The sequence below is a fragment of the Sturnira hondurensis genome, unplaced genomic scaffold, assembly GCF_014824575.4.
Source record: "Sturnira hondurensis isolate 20B ecotype Veracruz unplaced genomic scaffold, ASM1482457v3 Scaffold0009125, whole genome shotgun sequence".
NCBI classification, from domain to species: Eukaryota; Metazoa; Chordata; class Mammalia; order Chiroptera; family Phyllostomidae; genus Sturnira; species Sturnira hondurensis.
The window spans coordinates 3,259,367-3,277,223 of NW_028081756.1; the positions used below are offsets into that span (position 1 = coordinate 3,259,367).

At 35.3% G+C, this 17,857-nt stretch overlaps 1 protein-coding gene across 2 annotated transcripts in view; it reads right to left on the reverse strand.

Moving 5' to 3' along the window:
• Nucleotides 1–17,857, reverse strand: part of PARG (poly(ADP-ribose) glycohydrolase) — a 215,949-nt gene that overhangs the window by 43,554 nt on the left and 154,538 nt on the right. For both annotated transcript variants that reach the window (XM_037056688.1, XM_037056687.1), the window contains exon 14: nucleotides 1,237–1,315. In XM_037056688.1, coding sequence (XP_036912583.1) covers nucleotides 1,237–1,315 — 79 coding nt within the window. The remainder of the gene's footprint in view (nucleotides 1–1,236; nucleotides 1,316–17,857) is intronic.

Sequence of the window (17,857 nt, forward strand, 5' to 3'; positions counted from 1 at the left end):
TAACCTTGATGTCTTTTTCAGTTTTTTTCTTGTGATTTATTTCTAGTTTCATACCATTATGATCAGAGAAAATGCTTGATATAATTTTAATCTTCTTAAATTTACTGAGACTTTTTTTGTGTCCTAATGTGTGGCCAATCCTAGAATGTATTTCATGTGCACTTGAAAAGTACAAGTATATTCTGTTGCTTTGGGGTGAAATGCTCTGAAGATATCATTTAAATCCATCTAATCTAGTGTGTCATTTAAGGCCAGTTTCCTTGCTGATTTTCTGTCTGGAAGAACTACTCATTTATATCAATGAGGTGTTAAATCATCTACTATGACTGTATTACTGTCAGTCTCTCACTATATGTCCATGAAGATTTGCTTTACATATATAGGTATTCCTATGTTGGGTGCATAAATGTTTACAAGGGTTATTATATCTGCTTGTAGGAGTGCTCCTCTTATCATTATGTAGTGTCCTTTGTCTCTTATTACAGTCTATTTTTTCATATTACATTATGCTACCTGAACTTTTTTTTACCTTTCCATTTTCATGAAATATCTCTTTCCATTTCCTTTTAGTCTGTGTGCATCTTTCATTCTGAGGTGGGTTTCTTGTAGACAGTATATATATACACATACATACATACACGGGTCTTGTTTCCTTACTTACTCAGCCACCCTGTATGTTTTGATTAAATCATTTAAACCCACAATGGTTTCTGCATTAGAAGCCTTCACTTTCATTCCCATAAAAATTCACTTGTGTTAGACCAATTTAGTGGGGAAGCAAGAACATGTAAAAATATATTTCAATAAAAAACAGAAGACAGCATCAGCAAAGCTCATTGTAATTTCTCCTGTCAGTAGAAACATTAAGCAAACTGAAAGGAGGTTTCTCCAACCTACCTAATCTCTCAGAAGAGTTAAGGATAACTAATTATGGCATTTAAGGGCTTTAAGCTATAACTATAATCTGATCTAAATAAGTTTGGTCTTGGAGGTTAACCTCCACTGATTCCTTATAGTCAGCAGCTAGGATGCAAGAACTACAGACTTTGGCATTTATTTCTCTTTTCTTCCCTTTGTTGTATGGAAATGATAATACTGTTGTAACTACTAATGAACCTGTAATAAATCTTAAAAGAAATTTAAATTTCTAAAATAAAAATAGATGGGAGACAGAATGTACAAGGCCACATTCCCTGGCTTTTGGCTATGCAATAATAAAATCAGAAGTGATCTCACCTTTCACTCCCATCTTCATGGCTTCGGGCCCAACGATATGTTTCAGCATAGCCTGTGTATTCACTGTACTGTTCAGTACCTGAAACAAATAATCTGCCAATATTAGTTTTCAGAAGTATTTTCTTAAAAGCTACTCCTTCTAAAAAAAAAGAAGAAAAACTATTGGTGTTAATGACTTGTAAGTATTTCCTATAAAGAAAAAAATTATGCCTCCAAAAGCCATCATAATGTTTATCATTCAGCGACTTGATGTTTCTTTTCTCAATCAACATAGAAAACAAAATATGCTTTAAAATTAATTTCCTTCTTTTATGAGGAGTGCATAAAGACTATGTTTTACAGAAGTCCACTGTTTTCGATGTCAGTAATCTGATACTAAGTTTGCATTGTTGAGAAAAGAAATTTTACATAAAGATATTCCCTGTTGCAAGTGTCACTAAAATTAAACCGAGGATTTCCCTATCAACAGGTAAGACACTTCAAAAAAACCTTTATAAAACTATGATATTATGACATGAGAAGAAAGGGAAGGGAAAAAAGGCATAATTAATATTAATCTGATGAAAACATGCACCAACCTTATTACATAACATAGATTTTTAATTCATTGTACCTGAACATATCAGGAGAAAGCGTGTCAAATTGTTCCTCTATTTAACTAAATAAACTCATTCCAATTCCTGTGGCCAGCTTATTAATCACCTGACTTTTGAAAAATTAAGTAAAAATGAAGAGCTGTAAACTCTGAGTAAAATATGTTTGCATATAAAAAAGAAAAAAGGGAAGAAACCAGACAACTCTGATAACTAAGATTAATTCTTTATTTTAGTACAATTGCCCTAATATGCAAGGACACTGACTCTTTTTGGAAGATGAACTACTATTTGTTAACAAATGATGACTCCTATAATAAAAGTCCAATATTGATATATTTATGACAAAAACAATACTCGGAAAAAATACTAATATGCAGTGTTTGAGAAAATACAAACATACAGAGAAATATTTAATAAAAAATAAAAAGAACACAAAATCAAATCATGACATGCTAATTATGAACTGTCATCTCTTTATCCAAGCCTAAATTAATTTCATTTTGAGAGTTAGGGTAAGTTCTTACATGCTTACTTAAACAACTCTGAATCCTTTTTAAAAATTCTTGCTGAAGGATACATTTACTGATTTTAGAGAGGTAGGAAGGTAGCGAGGAAGGAAGAAAGAGAGAGAGAGAAAGAAACATTGATATGAGAGAGAAATATCAATTGGTTGTCTCCTGTACATGCCCTGACCAGGAATCAAACCTGCAAATTTTGGTGTATAAGATAATATACCAACTAACTGGACCACCTGGCCAGGGCACAACTCTGAATCTTTTATACACAAAGAATAATAAATGTAGTGATCAAGATTACAAATGGCTTCTACATACAAAAAACAGAGGACCATATTAAATGTTAACCATGAAGATGAAATCAGCAAAATTCAGACAATGACAAACTCTATGAATATACAGTATGGAGTGCTTATAAAAAAAAGAGTAAGGAAAGAAAAAGAGGGAAAACCTATAAATTAAAAGAAACAAACATGAAAACAATAATCATAAGAAAGTGGGCATAGTTATATTAATATTCAATAAAAAACTGACTTTAACTAAAAGAGTGTTGTGAAAAATAAAGTGGAACATCTCCTAATGTAATGATAAAAGTGTTAATTCATTAGAAAGACATACGAAATATGCTTTATTTTGGTTTAACATTTGAAAAATCAATGAATGTAATTTATTAACAGATTAAAAATCACACATAATCATGTCAGAAGTTGCAGAAAAAATAAAATTGAACACCCATCCATTATTAAAACTCAGCAAAACTGAGAATAAAGAAAAATTCCCTCAATTTGACTAAGGATCATTAAATAAAACCTTACAACTAACTTCATATTCAATGGTGAAAATATTTCATCTAAGGAGTTCTGGTCAAGACAGAAGTGTAGGTAGACACTTCACACCTCCTTGTACAACCAAGAAGGAATTACAACTAGACCTTAAAACAAATGGCATCCAAAACCATCAGAAAATCAAGCTTTATGGAAGTCTGACAGCCAAGGATTTAAAGAAGCCACATTCATCTAGATGGATAGGAGGGATGGAGTTTCAGAGATGGGGAGAGAGGCGTGGAGACATGGAGTGGCAAGCAGAGGCAGCAGTGCAATGGACAATTGATCCCACATTCACATATGTTGGATAAAAATTAGGAGAGCTACCTTGAGAGCAAACAATCTCAACACCAGGTGAGACCCCACAACCCAGGTTTCTAGCACCAAGAAGATAAGTCCCCATAACTTCTGGCTGTAAAAACTAGTGGGGTTTGGGACAATAGAACAAACTGCCCGATTTTCAGGAGACAGGTTAAAAAACCTCCATGGACTTAGAACATATGCAAACCAACTCACTCTGTGATTCACTCCCAGAGCAAAAGATGGAAGGATGCCAGTTGCATACAGGAGTGGGTGAAATCACTGGAAAATGGGCAAGAACTGGGCAAACCTCCAGAAGCCAGGCACTGTCCATCTCTGAGCCTTCCCCCGACACAGAGCCACAAAGCAGTGAAATGGGTTAACTCTACCCTATACAATTTACAGGTGCCTTTTCTGTAACAGTCCATGCTGCCAACACAGCAAGTCAAAGCAGCAACACCTAATACATAGAAACAAACACAGGGAGGCTGCCAAACTGAGAAGAAAAGAAATACGGCCCAAAACAAAAGAAAAAAAGCCCCAAACAGATCTGAACCCAATGGAGATAATCAACCTATTCAATGCAGCATTCAAAATATTGGTGATCAAGATGGTCAAGGAACTGACTGAGTACATCAATAACATAAGGGAAGAAATGAAGGTTACCTTAAACGAAATAAAGAAAAATCTACAGGGAACCAAAGTAGAGGGCAAGAAACTGGGATTCAAATCAGTAACTTGGAACATAAGGACAAAATAAGCATCCAACCAGAAAAGCAAGGTGAAAAAAGATTTTTTTAAAAATGAAGGGAGTATAAAAACCCTCTGGGACATCTCCAAACATACCAATATCTGAATCAAGGATGTCAGAAGGAGAAGAGAAAAAGCAAGAAATTGAAAACTTAATTTAAAAAAATAATGAGAAAAAACTCCCCTAATTTGGCAAAGGAAATAGACATACAAGTCCAGGAAGCACAGACAATCCCAAACAAGTTAGACCCAAAGAGGACCACACTAAGCATCACTACTAAAATGCCAAAGGTTACAGATAAAGAGAGAATCTTAAAAGAAGCAAGAGAAAAGCAGAGAGTTACCCTAAAAGGAGTTCCCATAGACTATCAGCTGATTTCTCAAAAGAAACTTTGCAGGCTGGAAAGGACTGGCAAGAAGTATTCAAAGTGATGAAAAGCAAAGACCTACAACCTAGATTACTCTATCCAGCAAAGCTATCATTTAGAATGAAAGAACAGATAAAGTGCTTCCCAAACAAGGTCAGGTCAAAGGAGTTCATCATCACCAAGCAATTATTACATGTAATGTTATATGGGGCTTATTTAACAAAAAGAAGACCAAAACTGTGAACACTAAAATGGCAACAAATTCACACAACTATCAACAATTGAATCTAAAAAACAAACTTAGCAAATAAGCAGAACAGGAACAGATTCATAGATATGGAGATCATTTGGAGAGTTATCATCTGGGAGCCGGAAGGGAGAGAATGGGGGCAAAGGTGCAAGGACTAAGAAGCATAATTGGTCGGTACAAAATAGACGGGGTGATGATAAGAATAGTACAGGAAATGGAGAAGCCAAAGAATTTATATGCATGACCCATGAACATGAAATAAAGGGGAGACTGCTGAAGGGAAGGGGCATACTGAGTAAAAGAGGGCAAAGGGAGAAAAACTGGGAAAACCGTAATAAGATAATCAATAAAATATATTTAAAAAACATTCCATACTAAGATGTCTTAAAAACAAAATCCGACTGAGTAAATTTTAAGGACCTTATTGGCTTTAATCAGAGATTCATAATTCAGGCAGGATCCAATCTCAGACATTAAAAAGAGATCTAAAGAACTGTAAATAATAAAAGGCTTTTATAGGAACAAGACAGTAGGACAGGGAAGTTATAAAAACAAAGAGCAGGTTGTTTCAGGCAAGGTCACCTTCTTTATTAAAAGGCTGGGGTCTATCAGGCAGATCATCTCACTAGTGCTGACACAGTAATTCTAGATGGACTGATTTAAATAAGATTCTACTCCTGGAGGAAGCAAAAACTGTAAATCTTGGCTTTGTGATGTGAGCTTAGCACAGTGACTCTCTTTTGTGCTTTTTGTCTCTTTTTTGACAAATCAAGGAATAGATTACAACTCTCCCCACTTCCATTCAACACTGTAGTAAAGGTGCTAGCCACTGCAATAAGGCAAGAAAATAAATAAAAGTCAAAGAGTGTAAAAACGTAAGACTGTTGCTATTCGCAGATGTCGTGACTGTTTATGTACCAAATCCTAACAAATCATTAAGAAAGGAAAAGATAGAGAAAGACATGGGGGAAAGAGGGAGGAAAAAAACAAAATAGCTCAAGTAAATTTAGTAAGATCAAAGGTATATCTATATACCAGCAGGAAACTGAGAAAATAAAATACTTTAAAAAAATCTATTAACCCTGCATAGGCTGTAGTCAAAATATTATAGCATAGGTCGCATGTATCCAAGAGATAAATTCATTAGTATGTGCTGAAATGTGAAACAATTAAAAAAAACTAAATTTGCATTTATTATATTTATCTCATCAGGCAAGGGAAACAAAAGAAAAAATTAACAAATGCATTGCATCAAACTAAAAAGTATTGTACATAGCTCAGTGGATTGAGCGTGGACCTGCGAACCACACGATCACGGTTCGATTCCCAGTCAGGGCACATGCCTGGGTTTCAAGCCAGTTCCTAGCAGGGGACTCACAAGAGGCAACCATACATTGATATTTCTCTCCTTCTCTCCTTCCCTTCCCCTCTAAAGAGAAATAAATAAAATCTTTAAAAAAATAAAAAGTATTGTTCAGCAAAGGAAACTGCCAACAAATTGCAAAGACAACCCACTGAATGGGAGAACATGTTCATCAATACATCTGATAAGGGGTTAATACACTATGTTTATAAAGAACTCATATACCTCTACACCAAAAAACTTACAGTCCAATTAAAGTATGAACAAAGGACCTGAATAGACCCTTTTCCAAAGAGAACATTCAGATGGCCAAGAAGCCATCATCATCAGTGATGTTGGCAGATGCTCAACATCACTACTCACCAGAGAAATGTGAATTAAAACCACAAGGAGCCATCACCTGACACCTATCAGAATGGCAGTCATCAATAAACCAAACAAGTGTTGGCAAAGATGTGGAGTAAGGCAACTTTTGTGTACTGTTGGTGGGAATGCTGATTGGTACAGCCACTGTGGAAAACAGCATAGAGTTACCACAAAAATTCAAAATGGAACTGCTCGCTTATGACCCAGCCATTTCTCTTCTGGGATTACATCTGAAGAAGCCTGAACACTAATTCAAAAGAATGTATATATCCTTATGTTTACTGCAGCATCATTTACAATAGCCAAGATGTGGAAGCAGCACAAGTGCCCATCAGCAGATGAGTAGATAAGAAAGCTGTGGTACAATTACATAATGGAGTACTACTTGGCTGTAAAAAAAGAAGGAAATCTCACCCTTTGCAAAACTGTGGATTGACCTGGATATTAGAAGTGAAATAAACCAGTTAGAGAAAGTCAATTACCAGATTATCTCACTCATATGTGGAATATAATTTATAAAATGAAATATCAAGCAAAACAGAGACAGATCCATAGAAAGCGGTGTGAGAGCTGGTGGAGTGTTGGAAGGTTGGTGGGCTATTTGGGGAATGAAGTGATTGAGAAATAAAAGAAAAATCTCTTGACATAAAGGACAGTTTGGTGATTGCAAGGGAGAAAGGGAGGGTGGGGGAGTTAATAAGGGTATGAGGTAATAAAAGGTGATGGATGAAAACTTGACTTGGGGTAGTGAACACACAATGTGTTCAAATGATATGTATTAGAATTGTGCACCTGAAACCTGTATAAATCTGTTAACCAGTGTCACACCAATAAATTCTTTTAAAAAGTCTATTGATAATAGCATCAAAACCCATAAAAACTTAGTAAATGTAACAGAAGGTATAGAAGACACCATTGCAAAAAAAGCAAGAAAGATGTAGATAAATTGAAAGAAGAGTATCTATGCTCAGTGTCTATGCTAAGTCCCCCTTTTTATGATGTCAATTTTCCTCTGTTCTGTTGATACTCCGAGAAGACTTTTTTAAAATAGTAACTGCAAAAGTGATTCTATAATTCATATGCAGGGCCTGGCTGGGTAGTTCCATTGATTGGAGCATTGTCCTGATTGCTAAGTTTGCAAGTTAGATCCCCAGTCAGGTCACACAGAATCAACACTCATTAGTGAATGTATAAGTAAGTGGTACAGAAAATCTATGTTTCTCTCTTTTTCTTACCCTCTCTCTTCCTTCTTCTTGTCTCTCTTTAGAAATCAGTAAATACAAATTTAAAATTTATACTGAGATGCAAATAACCTGGAATGGCCAAGAAATTTTTGAAAAAATTATATTAGAGGATCCTACATTTACAGTTAGTTGATCCTTGAACAATGTAGGGGTTAGGGCACCAAATTCTGAACAGTCAAAACTTGTTGTACATAACTTTTGACTCCCCAAAACTTAATTTGTCTCCTGCAGATAACAAAATCCACATATGCTCAAGTTCCCTCTATAAAATGGTGTTGATCAATGTATACAGTTGTACCTCCACATGCTCTGACTCCCCAAACAGATGAAAAACAGTACAAGTATTACTTGAAAAAAATCTGTATATAAGTCGAGCAGTGCAATTCAAATCCACATTGTTCAAGGGTCAACTGCACTTGGTTGTCACCTAAGGAAAGACCAATAAATCAATGGAATGATATAGAACAGGTAAATCCATACTGGTACACTCAATTGGCTAAAACAATCTATCGGGAAAAGAACAGTCCTTTCAACAAATGTTGCTGGAACAAGTAGGTAGTTATATTTAAAAAAATAACTGCTATCTTATGTTATGAATAAAAATTATCTTATGTAAATGACAAACATAATCATAAAACCTGAAACTATAAGACTGCTAAAAGAATATATAGGAGAATGGCTTTATGACACTAAGGTAGGTGAAGAGTTCTTAGACTGGATCAAGGCAAAGGTAACCAAAAATTTAACTCATTAAATTTTTAAAATCTAGATTATATTAATATTAAAACACCTTTCTGAATATGGTTAGGCAAGAAGGGAAGAATCATATTCAGAAAACAAAGATATGACAAAGATTTGTGTTCAGAATTTTTGAAGAACCCTTAAAGTCAATGAAAACAACACAATTTTGAAAAATGAAAAAGAACCTGAACATAAACTTCACAGAAGATAAAGAACTAATGCCTACCTCACTACTTATCAGAGAAATGTAAATTGTAAACCACAGAGAAATACCATTACATATGCAACAAAATGGCTAAAAAAAAAGAAGGCCACATTAAATGTTAACAAAGATGTAGAACAAGTGGAGTTCCAATATTGCTGGTAGTACACTAAATGAACAAAAATTAGGAAAAATGGTCTGGTAGTTTCTTATAAAATGCAAAATACATCCCTTTAACCTAAAAATTCCACTACCAGGTATTTACCGAACAAAAATTGAAAATTCATGTGTACAAGAATGTTCATATCAGTTTTATAATCTTTTATTGGTCAGGATTCAGCCAGAGGAAGAAAACCAGTAGGAGACACTTATTAAAATATTGATTGCAAGGAAGAGGCTTAAGCAATTGTTGGGACTGACTAGGTAAGTGCTAACGGCGGGCTAGAACTCTCAGATATAGCTGTGATTGGTGTTCACAGAAGGAATTTCTTTTTCAGAGTAGTTCCAGTACTGCTCTTAAACCTTTCAAATGACTGAATTAGAACCACCAGATTATCTAGGATAATCTCCATTATTTAAAGTCAATTGATTATGCACTTTAATTACATTTATAAAATATCTTTACAACATCTACATTAGTGTTTCACTGAAATTGGGGGCAAAAGTGAAGATGACATACAAAAAACACCATCATAGCCTAAAAGTAGAAACAATCAAAATGTCCATCAATAGGAAATTTGCAAGTGCCATAATAATACAAATATTACTAATAAAAAGGAACAAATAACTGATAAACCCCAAAACATAGGTGAATCCTTATGTATTATGCTGAGCAAAAGAAGTGAGGCAGAGAAATAAACACACTATATAAATTTATTTACATGAAATTCTAAAAGAGACAAAAAAAGACTAATTTATGATGGAAGAAAAAAACAGTTTTACACCCCAATGTTCATAGCAGTGTTATTTACAATAGTCAAGTACTGGAAACACCCTAAGTGCCCATCAGTAAATGAGCAGATAAAAAAACTGGAATACTATGCAGCAGAAACAAAGAAGGAACTCCTATCCTTCACAATAGCATGGATGGAATTGGAGAGTATTATGGTAAGTGAAATAAGCCAGTTGGTGAAAGACAAATAGCATATGATCTGACCTTTAAGTAGAACCTAATCAATAAAATAAATGAACAAAACAGAACTAGAAACATGGAAATGAAGAATAAACTGACAGTGATCACAGGGGCAGGGCAAGGGCAATAATCAGGTAAAGAAGTGGAAGGGGCAAATCAAAAAACACAAACAGAAGACTCATGGGAATGGACAATGGGGTAGGACTGAGATGGGGGGTTGGGGAAGGAAATGAACAGGGATAAAGGTTAAACAACTATAACTGAACAACAATAATAAAAAGAAAATAACCAAAAAGAAGGCTTAGGTTGTTTCTCAGGCTGGCCTGTAGGTTGACCAGAAAAGGGACCAGGGGTATTTTCAGGATTAATGGACATATTGTTTTATCTCTTCATACAAATGTGGAATTACATGGGTATATTTCTTTGCCAAAATTCAACAAATTATACACGTAAGATTGTGTTCTTTGGTGTGTGTACATTTTATCTCAAAAGGAAGGAAGAAAGAAAATGAAGAAAGAGAAAGGGAAGAAGGGAGGGAGGGAGGAAAGAAAGGGGCAAACTATAAAAAAATAGTGAACTCCATTTAAAAGATTGCTTTTTGCAGTGACCTGGCTTAGGGAAAGCGTAAATAAACAATCTAAAAGGAATTTGAAAAAGAACAAACAAAACCTACAGTAAGAGAAAGAGAGGAAATAATACTTCTCAGAGCAGAAATAAACAAAATAGAACCTAAAAAAAATGAAACAAAAACCAATGAATCAAACAGTTGGTTCTTTGAAAGATAAACAAGGTTGCCAAACCTTTACTCAGACTCATCAAGAAAAAGAGTGAGAACCCAACTAGACAAAATCAGAAATGAAAGAAGAGAAGTAACAATTGACACCAAAGAAATACAAAGGATTCTAGGAAAATATTGTGAACAATTCAATGAAATTCTATGCTGCAGAAAGGAAGAAGGAGCTCCTACCCTTCGCAACATCATGGAAAGAACTGGAAAGCATTATGCTGAGTGAAATAAGCCACGTGGTGAAAGACAAATACCATATGATATCACCGTTAACAGGAATCTAAACAACAAAACAAACAAGCAAGCAAAATATGACCAAAGACACTCAAATACAGAACAGGCTGACAGGGACCAGAGGGAAGAGGGGAGAGGGGAGAGAATCATAGGGGAAAAGGAGAAGGACTCACATGAACAAGTATAAAGGACACATGGACAATAACTAAGGTGGGGGGCGGAAATGGGAGGGAGATGGGGAGCACTGGGAGGGGCAGGGCTGGGAATATAAAACAGAAAACTGTACTTGAACAAGAATTAAATTTAAAAAATAATAAATAAATAAATAAATGCTACCTTATAAAGTCTAATTTCCAAAATTCATCAAATAAATTACATATTTTGTTAAAAAAATATGGTGAACAATTAACTATATGCCAACAAACTGGACAACTTTGACAAAATGCAGAGTCCAAGTCACTGGTAATCAGGATGCTCACAAAAATGGTTGAGTTCGGTCACAAAAAAAAAAAAGAGGAAAAGTGAAATAAAGAAAAATGTACAGGGAAACAATAGTAAGGAGAAGGAAACTGGGACTCAAATCAATGACTTGGACCGGAAGGAAGGAAGAAACATTCAACCACAACAGAATGAAGAAACAAGAATTCAAAAAAACAAAGAAAAGCTTAGAAAGCTCTGGGACAACTTTAAACATTCCAACATCTGAATTATAGGGGTGCCAGAAGGAGAACAGAAAAAGTAAGAAATTGAAAACTTAGTTGAAAAAGTAATGTAGAACTTCCCTAATCTGGCAAAGGAAATAGACTTCCAAAAAGACCAGGAAGCTCAAAGAGTACCAAAGAAGTTGGACCCAAGGAAGCACACACCAAGGCATATAATAATTGTATTACCCAAGATGAAAGAGAAGGAGAGGATCTTCAAAGCAGCAAGAGAAAAGGAGACAGTTACCTACAAAGGAGTTCCCATAAGACTGTCAGCTGATTTCTTAAAAGAGATCTTACAGGCAAGAGGGGACTGGAAAGAAGTATTCCAAGTCATGAAATCCAAAGACCTACATCCAAGATTGCTCTATCCAGCAAAGCTTTCATTTAGAATGGAAAGGGCAGATAAAGTGCTTCCCAGATAACGTCAAGTTAAAGGAGGTCATCATCACCTAGCCCTTACTATATGAAATGTTAAAGGGACTTCTCTAAGAAAAAGAAGAAGAACAAAACTATGAACAGTAAAATGACAACAAACTCAAAACTATCAACAACTGAACCTAAAAAAAAAGATAAAAACAAAGTAAGCAGACAACTAGAACATGAACAGAATCACAGAAAGGGAGATCACCTGAAGGGTTATCAGTGGGGAAGGGGAGGTGCAAAAATAGGGAGAAAGATACAGGAAATAAGAAGCATAAATGGTAGCTACAAAATAGACAGGAGAGGTTAAGAATAGTATGGGAAATGGAGAAGCCAAAGAACTTTTATGTATGACCCACAGAAATGTACTAAGGTGAGGGAATGCTGGTGGGTTGGAGGATACAGGGCAGAGGCGAATAAAGGGGAAAAAATGGGGAAACTTTAATAGCATAATCAGTAAAACATATTTTTTAAAAAAGAATCAATCAGTGACATACAAATAAATGGAAACATACACTATTTTCATGGATTGGAAGATCAAATATCATCAAAATGTCCATACAACCCAAAGCAATTTATAGATTCAATGCAATCCCTATTAAAATACCAATGACATATTTCACAGATATAGAACATGTTAAAAATTTATATGGAACCATAAACAACCCCAAATAGGCACAGCAATTTTGAGAAAGAAGAAAGTAGGAGGGATCACCATACCTGACATCAAACTATATTACAAAGCGACTGTAATCAAAACAGTCTGGTACTAGCATAAGAACAGATACATAGAACAATGGAAGAGAATAGAGAGCCCAGAAATAAACCCAAGTCTCTGTGGCCAATTAATATTCCAAAAAGGGGGCAAAAGCATAAAATGGAGTAAAAATAGCCTCTTCAACAAATGGTGCTGAGATCTAGACAGCTACATGCAAAAAAAAAAAAAAAATTAAACTCGATCACCAATTTACACCATACTCAAAAAGAAACTCAAGGTGGATAAAAGACTTAAATGTAAATCACAACACCATAAAAGTCCTAGAGGAAACATAGGCAGGAAAATTGCACACATGCCACACAGCAATATTTTCACCAATATGTCCCACAGAACAAAGGATATAAGGGAAAGAATACACAAATGGGACTTCCTCAAAATAAAGAGCTTCTGCATGGCTAAAGAAAACATCAGCAAAATGAAAAGGGAACCAACTGAATGGGAAAACATATTTTCCCAAAATGATAAGGGTTTGATCTCCAAAATATATAAAGAACTCACAGGATTCCACTCCAGTAAGTCAAACAACCCAATTAAAAAATGGGTAAGGGTCCTGGCTGGCGTAGCTCAGTGGATTGAGAATGGGCCTGTGAAGTAAAGGGTTGCTGGTTCAATTCCCAGTCAGGGCACATGCCTGAGTTGAAGGTCAGTTCCCAGCAGGGGACTCATGAGAGGCAACAATACATTGATGTTTTGCTTCCTCTCTCCTTCCCTTCCCTTCTAAAGATAAATAAATAAAACCTTTTAAAAAAATGGGCAAAGGACCTGAACAGACACTTGTGCAAGGAGGACATACAGAGAGCCCAGAGAGATATGCAAGAATGCTCGGCATCACTAGCCATCAGAGAGATGCAAATTAAAACCACAATGAGATATACCACTGCACACCAGCCAGAATGGCCATCATAAACAAATCAACAGACAACGAGTGCTGGCAGGTTTGTGGAGAAAAGGGAACCCTAGCACACTGTTGGTGGGAATGCAGACTGGCTCAGTCTCTGTGGCAAACAGTGTGGAATTTCCTCAGAAAACAAGAAATGGAACTGCCTTTTGACCCAGCAATTCCACTGCTGGGATTATTTCTTAAGAGCCCTGAAACACCAATGCAAAATAACCTATGCCCCCAATTTTCATAGCAGCACAATTTACAATAGCCAAATTCTGGAAGCAACCTAAGTGCCCATCAGTAAATTAGTAGATTAAAAAGCTATGGTATATTTATTTACACAACAGATAGAAAGAAGGAGCTCCTATCCTTTGTGACAGCAAGGATGGATCTGAAGAGCATGATGCTAGGTGAAATAAGCCAGGTGGTAAAAGACAAATAGCATTCGATCTCACCTATAAACAAAACCTAATCAACAAAACAAACACACATACAAACATAACCAGAGACATTGAAATAAAGAACAAACTGACAGTAACTAGAGAGAGGAGAGGGAGGGATAATGGGGAATAATAGGGGAAGGGTGGTCAAGGAACATGTATAAAGGATACATGGAGAAAGACAAAGGGGGGAAGATTGAGGGTGGGAGGTAGGGATATGTAGGGTGCAGTGGGGGCAGTGGTAAGGGGGAAATGGGAACAACTGTATTTGAGTAACAATATAAAAAATTTTTCAACAAGTCTTTAAAACATGACACATGGAAAAAGCCAAAGGTGTTTAGGATCAAGTGTGGGAGGTGAGGATGGGTGAGCCTGTGGGGAGTGGTGGAGGGAAAATGGAGACAACTTTACTTGAACAATAATGGAAAAAAGATTTTAAAAAGAGAGCCAACCAATGAATACATCAATAAGTGGAATAACAAATTAATGTTTCTCTCTCCCTCTCAAATTCAATAAGTAACAACTTTAAAATGTATAAAATACTTGGAGATAAATCTGGGAATATATGAAAGTATACAGTTAAAGTATAAAATATTACCAAGAGAAATCAAAAACCTAAACATACAGGGTGATAACTCATCCATGTGTCAAAGACTAAATGTTATTAAAATGTCAGTTCTCCCCAAATTGATCTATGGATTCAAAGCACTCTTAAGTAAAATTTCAGCAAGCTTTTTGTAGCTATTGGTGATCTCTTTGTAAAATTCACCAAAAATGTCTGAAGAGGCACAAACTTGGAAGGCTGACACTGACTTATTTTGGAATTATTATAAAACTACAGTAATCAAAACAAAAAAGAGTGAATTAATAAACTAAACTTCAAAACTGGAAACTTCTGATCTTCAAAAGTCACTATTAAGATAATGAAAAGACATGCCACATACCTGATAAAGGACATGTATCCAAAATATATATGGCATTTTCAAAACTCAACAATAAAAAAAACACCAAACAACCCAATTAAAACATGGGAATAAATAATTTCATATGTATAGTTGTAGGTTAAAGCTTAACTAATTTTACTCTTTACAATATACAGTTTTATTGTATGTCAATTATATCTCAATAAACCACTATACAAATATAATTTAACTCTCCCAGCAGACCGTCAGCTTCTCGAGGATTGAGATAATAAATTATTAACATTTGAGTCTATAATAGCATCCTATAACTCAAGAATATGTAAGTAGATGAGTAAGTACTTGCCATAGAACCATAATTAATGAGCAAAGCAGAATATTGTATTAACTAAGGTTAAAATAGTAAGTCCAGAAATACTTAATCAAAAGTACTATATAAGTGACAGACATAAAAAATTCACATTTACAAAGAATGTGGCAGGGTAAAAAGAGTACCACACTGAAATTAGGAGATATGAGGAACCCCAAATGAATTCTTAACCAAATTTCATTAGACTTCATTTTGTCACCAGGCTTGTTAATAATTCTTATCTTGTTTACCTAATATAAGTGCTTGGAAAACCAAATAAGATGAATCTAAAATCCTTCTAAACCGTAAAGGAGTTAGTATTGGTGTCTTTAGACTTAATTTTATTATGGGGTAGAGAAATCAAAGATGTATGACTCCAAGTATGTGGGGTTTAAAAGCAACCTGGTCTACTGGCCTGACTGGGAATAAATACAGCCAGCAACAGTAGCATTCTTTTCTATTTTCTGCCGTGCAATGGCCATACCGCATTTTTTTCTGTTTATTTAAAAAACAAAAACAAGAACAACAGAACGCATTTACTCTGATCCCTTAACTGTGAAAACAAATAATTGTTCTGTCCTTTGAAAAGTGGTTGAAAAATATAAATAACAATTATATTTCTATTTCAAGTTAGAATGGTTTCAGTCTTCTTTCCTAAGACAAACAAGGTTAGATTTATTTCCTTCAGTTATGGGAAATTTAAAAATTGCATATATGTTTCTGCTATAAACAAATTAAATTACAGATTTTCTATGTAAACATCTTTCAAAATTATGTCAGCTATTTTGAAAAGAGACCCTTGTTTTAAATTCCAATTTACTGATAAACCATGATGAAGTACAAAGGTAAACAGTGACAACAACAAACAAGAGTCACAAGACTGAATGACCTTTATGATAGTTCTCTCTACCTTCACTTAAGGAAGAGCTAGAAGGAATACACATCTTTTCAAAAGTTCACGACAGCTTTATGAGTTTTCAGACTTAGCAGTAAAAAACATTCTTATTTTCTCTTACTAGTAAAGTTTGTGATGAACACAGGAAAAATACTTGGAGATTAAAAATATTCTGATTAACAATGGGTTGTGCCCTTGTGAAGAAAGTTTCTATGAAAGCCACCTACCCTTTTATCAGTATCATTCATAGAGTGGTAATTACACAGCAGATAAAAGAATCTTGCCTTTCATTGCTATGATAATAAAAATTACGCAAAATTCCAAGTGATTTTTGGATCTTTCCCAATGAGTGGGTGTCATTTAGTTAACAATAGGCTGTTTTGTAGTAATGGGCATTCTAGTGTTGTTATTCTATGAAAAGCACCACTATTATAAGCAATGGTGTCCACTTTTGTCCTTTCTATTGGTTCCGCTGACTCTCATAAATGATATAATAGCTGTGATTCTGGGATGACTTGATTCATTAAAGTGCAGGTTTTATGTTAAATATACTAACATTCTGCTCAGTAAGTTTCACATCTGGGCAACTTTATATGTTTACTACACAGAAACAACAAAACAATCTCCCAGAACCACAGTAACACTCTTTGGGCATTGAAGGTATTTGCTTCTGGGTGTTGTAAGAAAACACAAGAGAAGCCCTGGCTGGCATAGCTCAGTGGATTGAGCTTGGGCCTGCGAACCAAAAGATCGAGGTTCGATTCCCCATCAGGGCACATGCCTGGGTTGCAGGCCAGTTCCTAGCAGGGGCCAGTTCCCAGCAGGGGATGCACCAGAAGCAACCATACATTGATATTTCTCTCCTTCTCTCCTTCCCTTTCCTACTAAAGATAAATAAATAAAATTTAAAAAAACACGAGAGAGAAAAAAGGTAAAAAGAAAAGGGAAGACTCGAGTTTTAATTCCTTCCCTCTATCTATACTGACTGAAAGGTTTTAACTTACAGCTGCTCCAGGGATCATAGAAAATAAGAGGGATAACACTATCTGGATAAAAGTATTTGCCTGTTTGCATGACCTGTTTCATATTCATTAAAAGTCTGATACCAACCAGATGCCCCACAATGATGATAAATTCAATTTATTTCCAATTTCTCAAACTCTTCTGTAGATTCAAGGAACACAGTCACAGCCACTGAACCTAGATGAATCATTGAAGGAATGGAATTGATCAGGCAGTGCACAGTTGAGTCTCCTAAGAAGGGAGATGGCAGAAATCCAACATCAAATAGATGATGAAATGGCCATTTCCATTAAAGGAACATCACATCACAGATATTAATTAGGAGGCTCTATAACAGAGTTAAGAGGATGTGGGGGAAAATGCTGAGTAAAAAGTCATCCTGGATGTCCTTAGCCTGAAGCAATTAGAGATATGAAGTTGAGTCACGGATCTGCAATTTTCCAGTCATTTCACAATGCCTGCAGGTAAGTTAGAGAGCAGACATACCATAACTCCAGAGTGCTGGAGTTTTTTTAGATTGGGGAGAACTATCTTTCT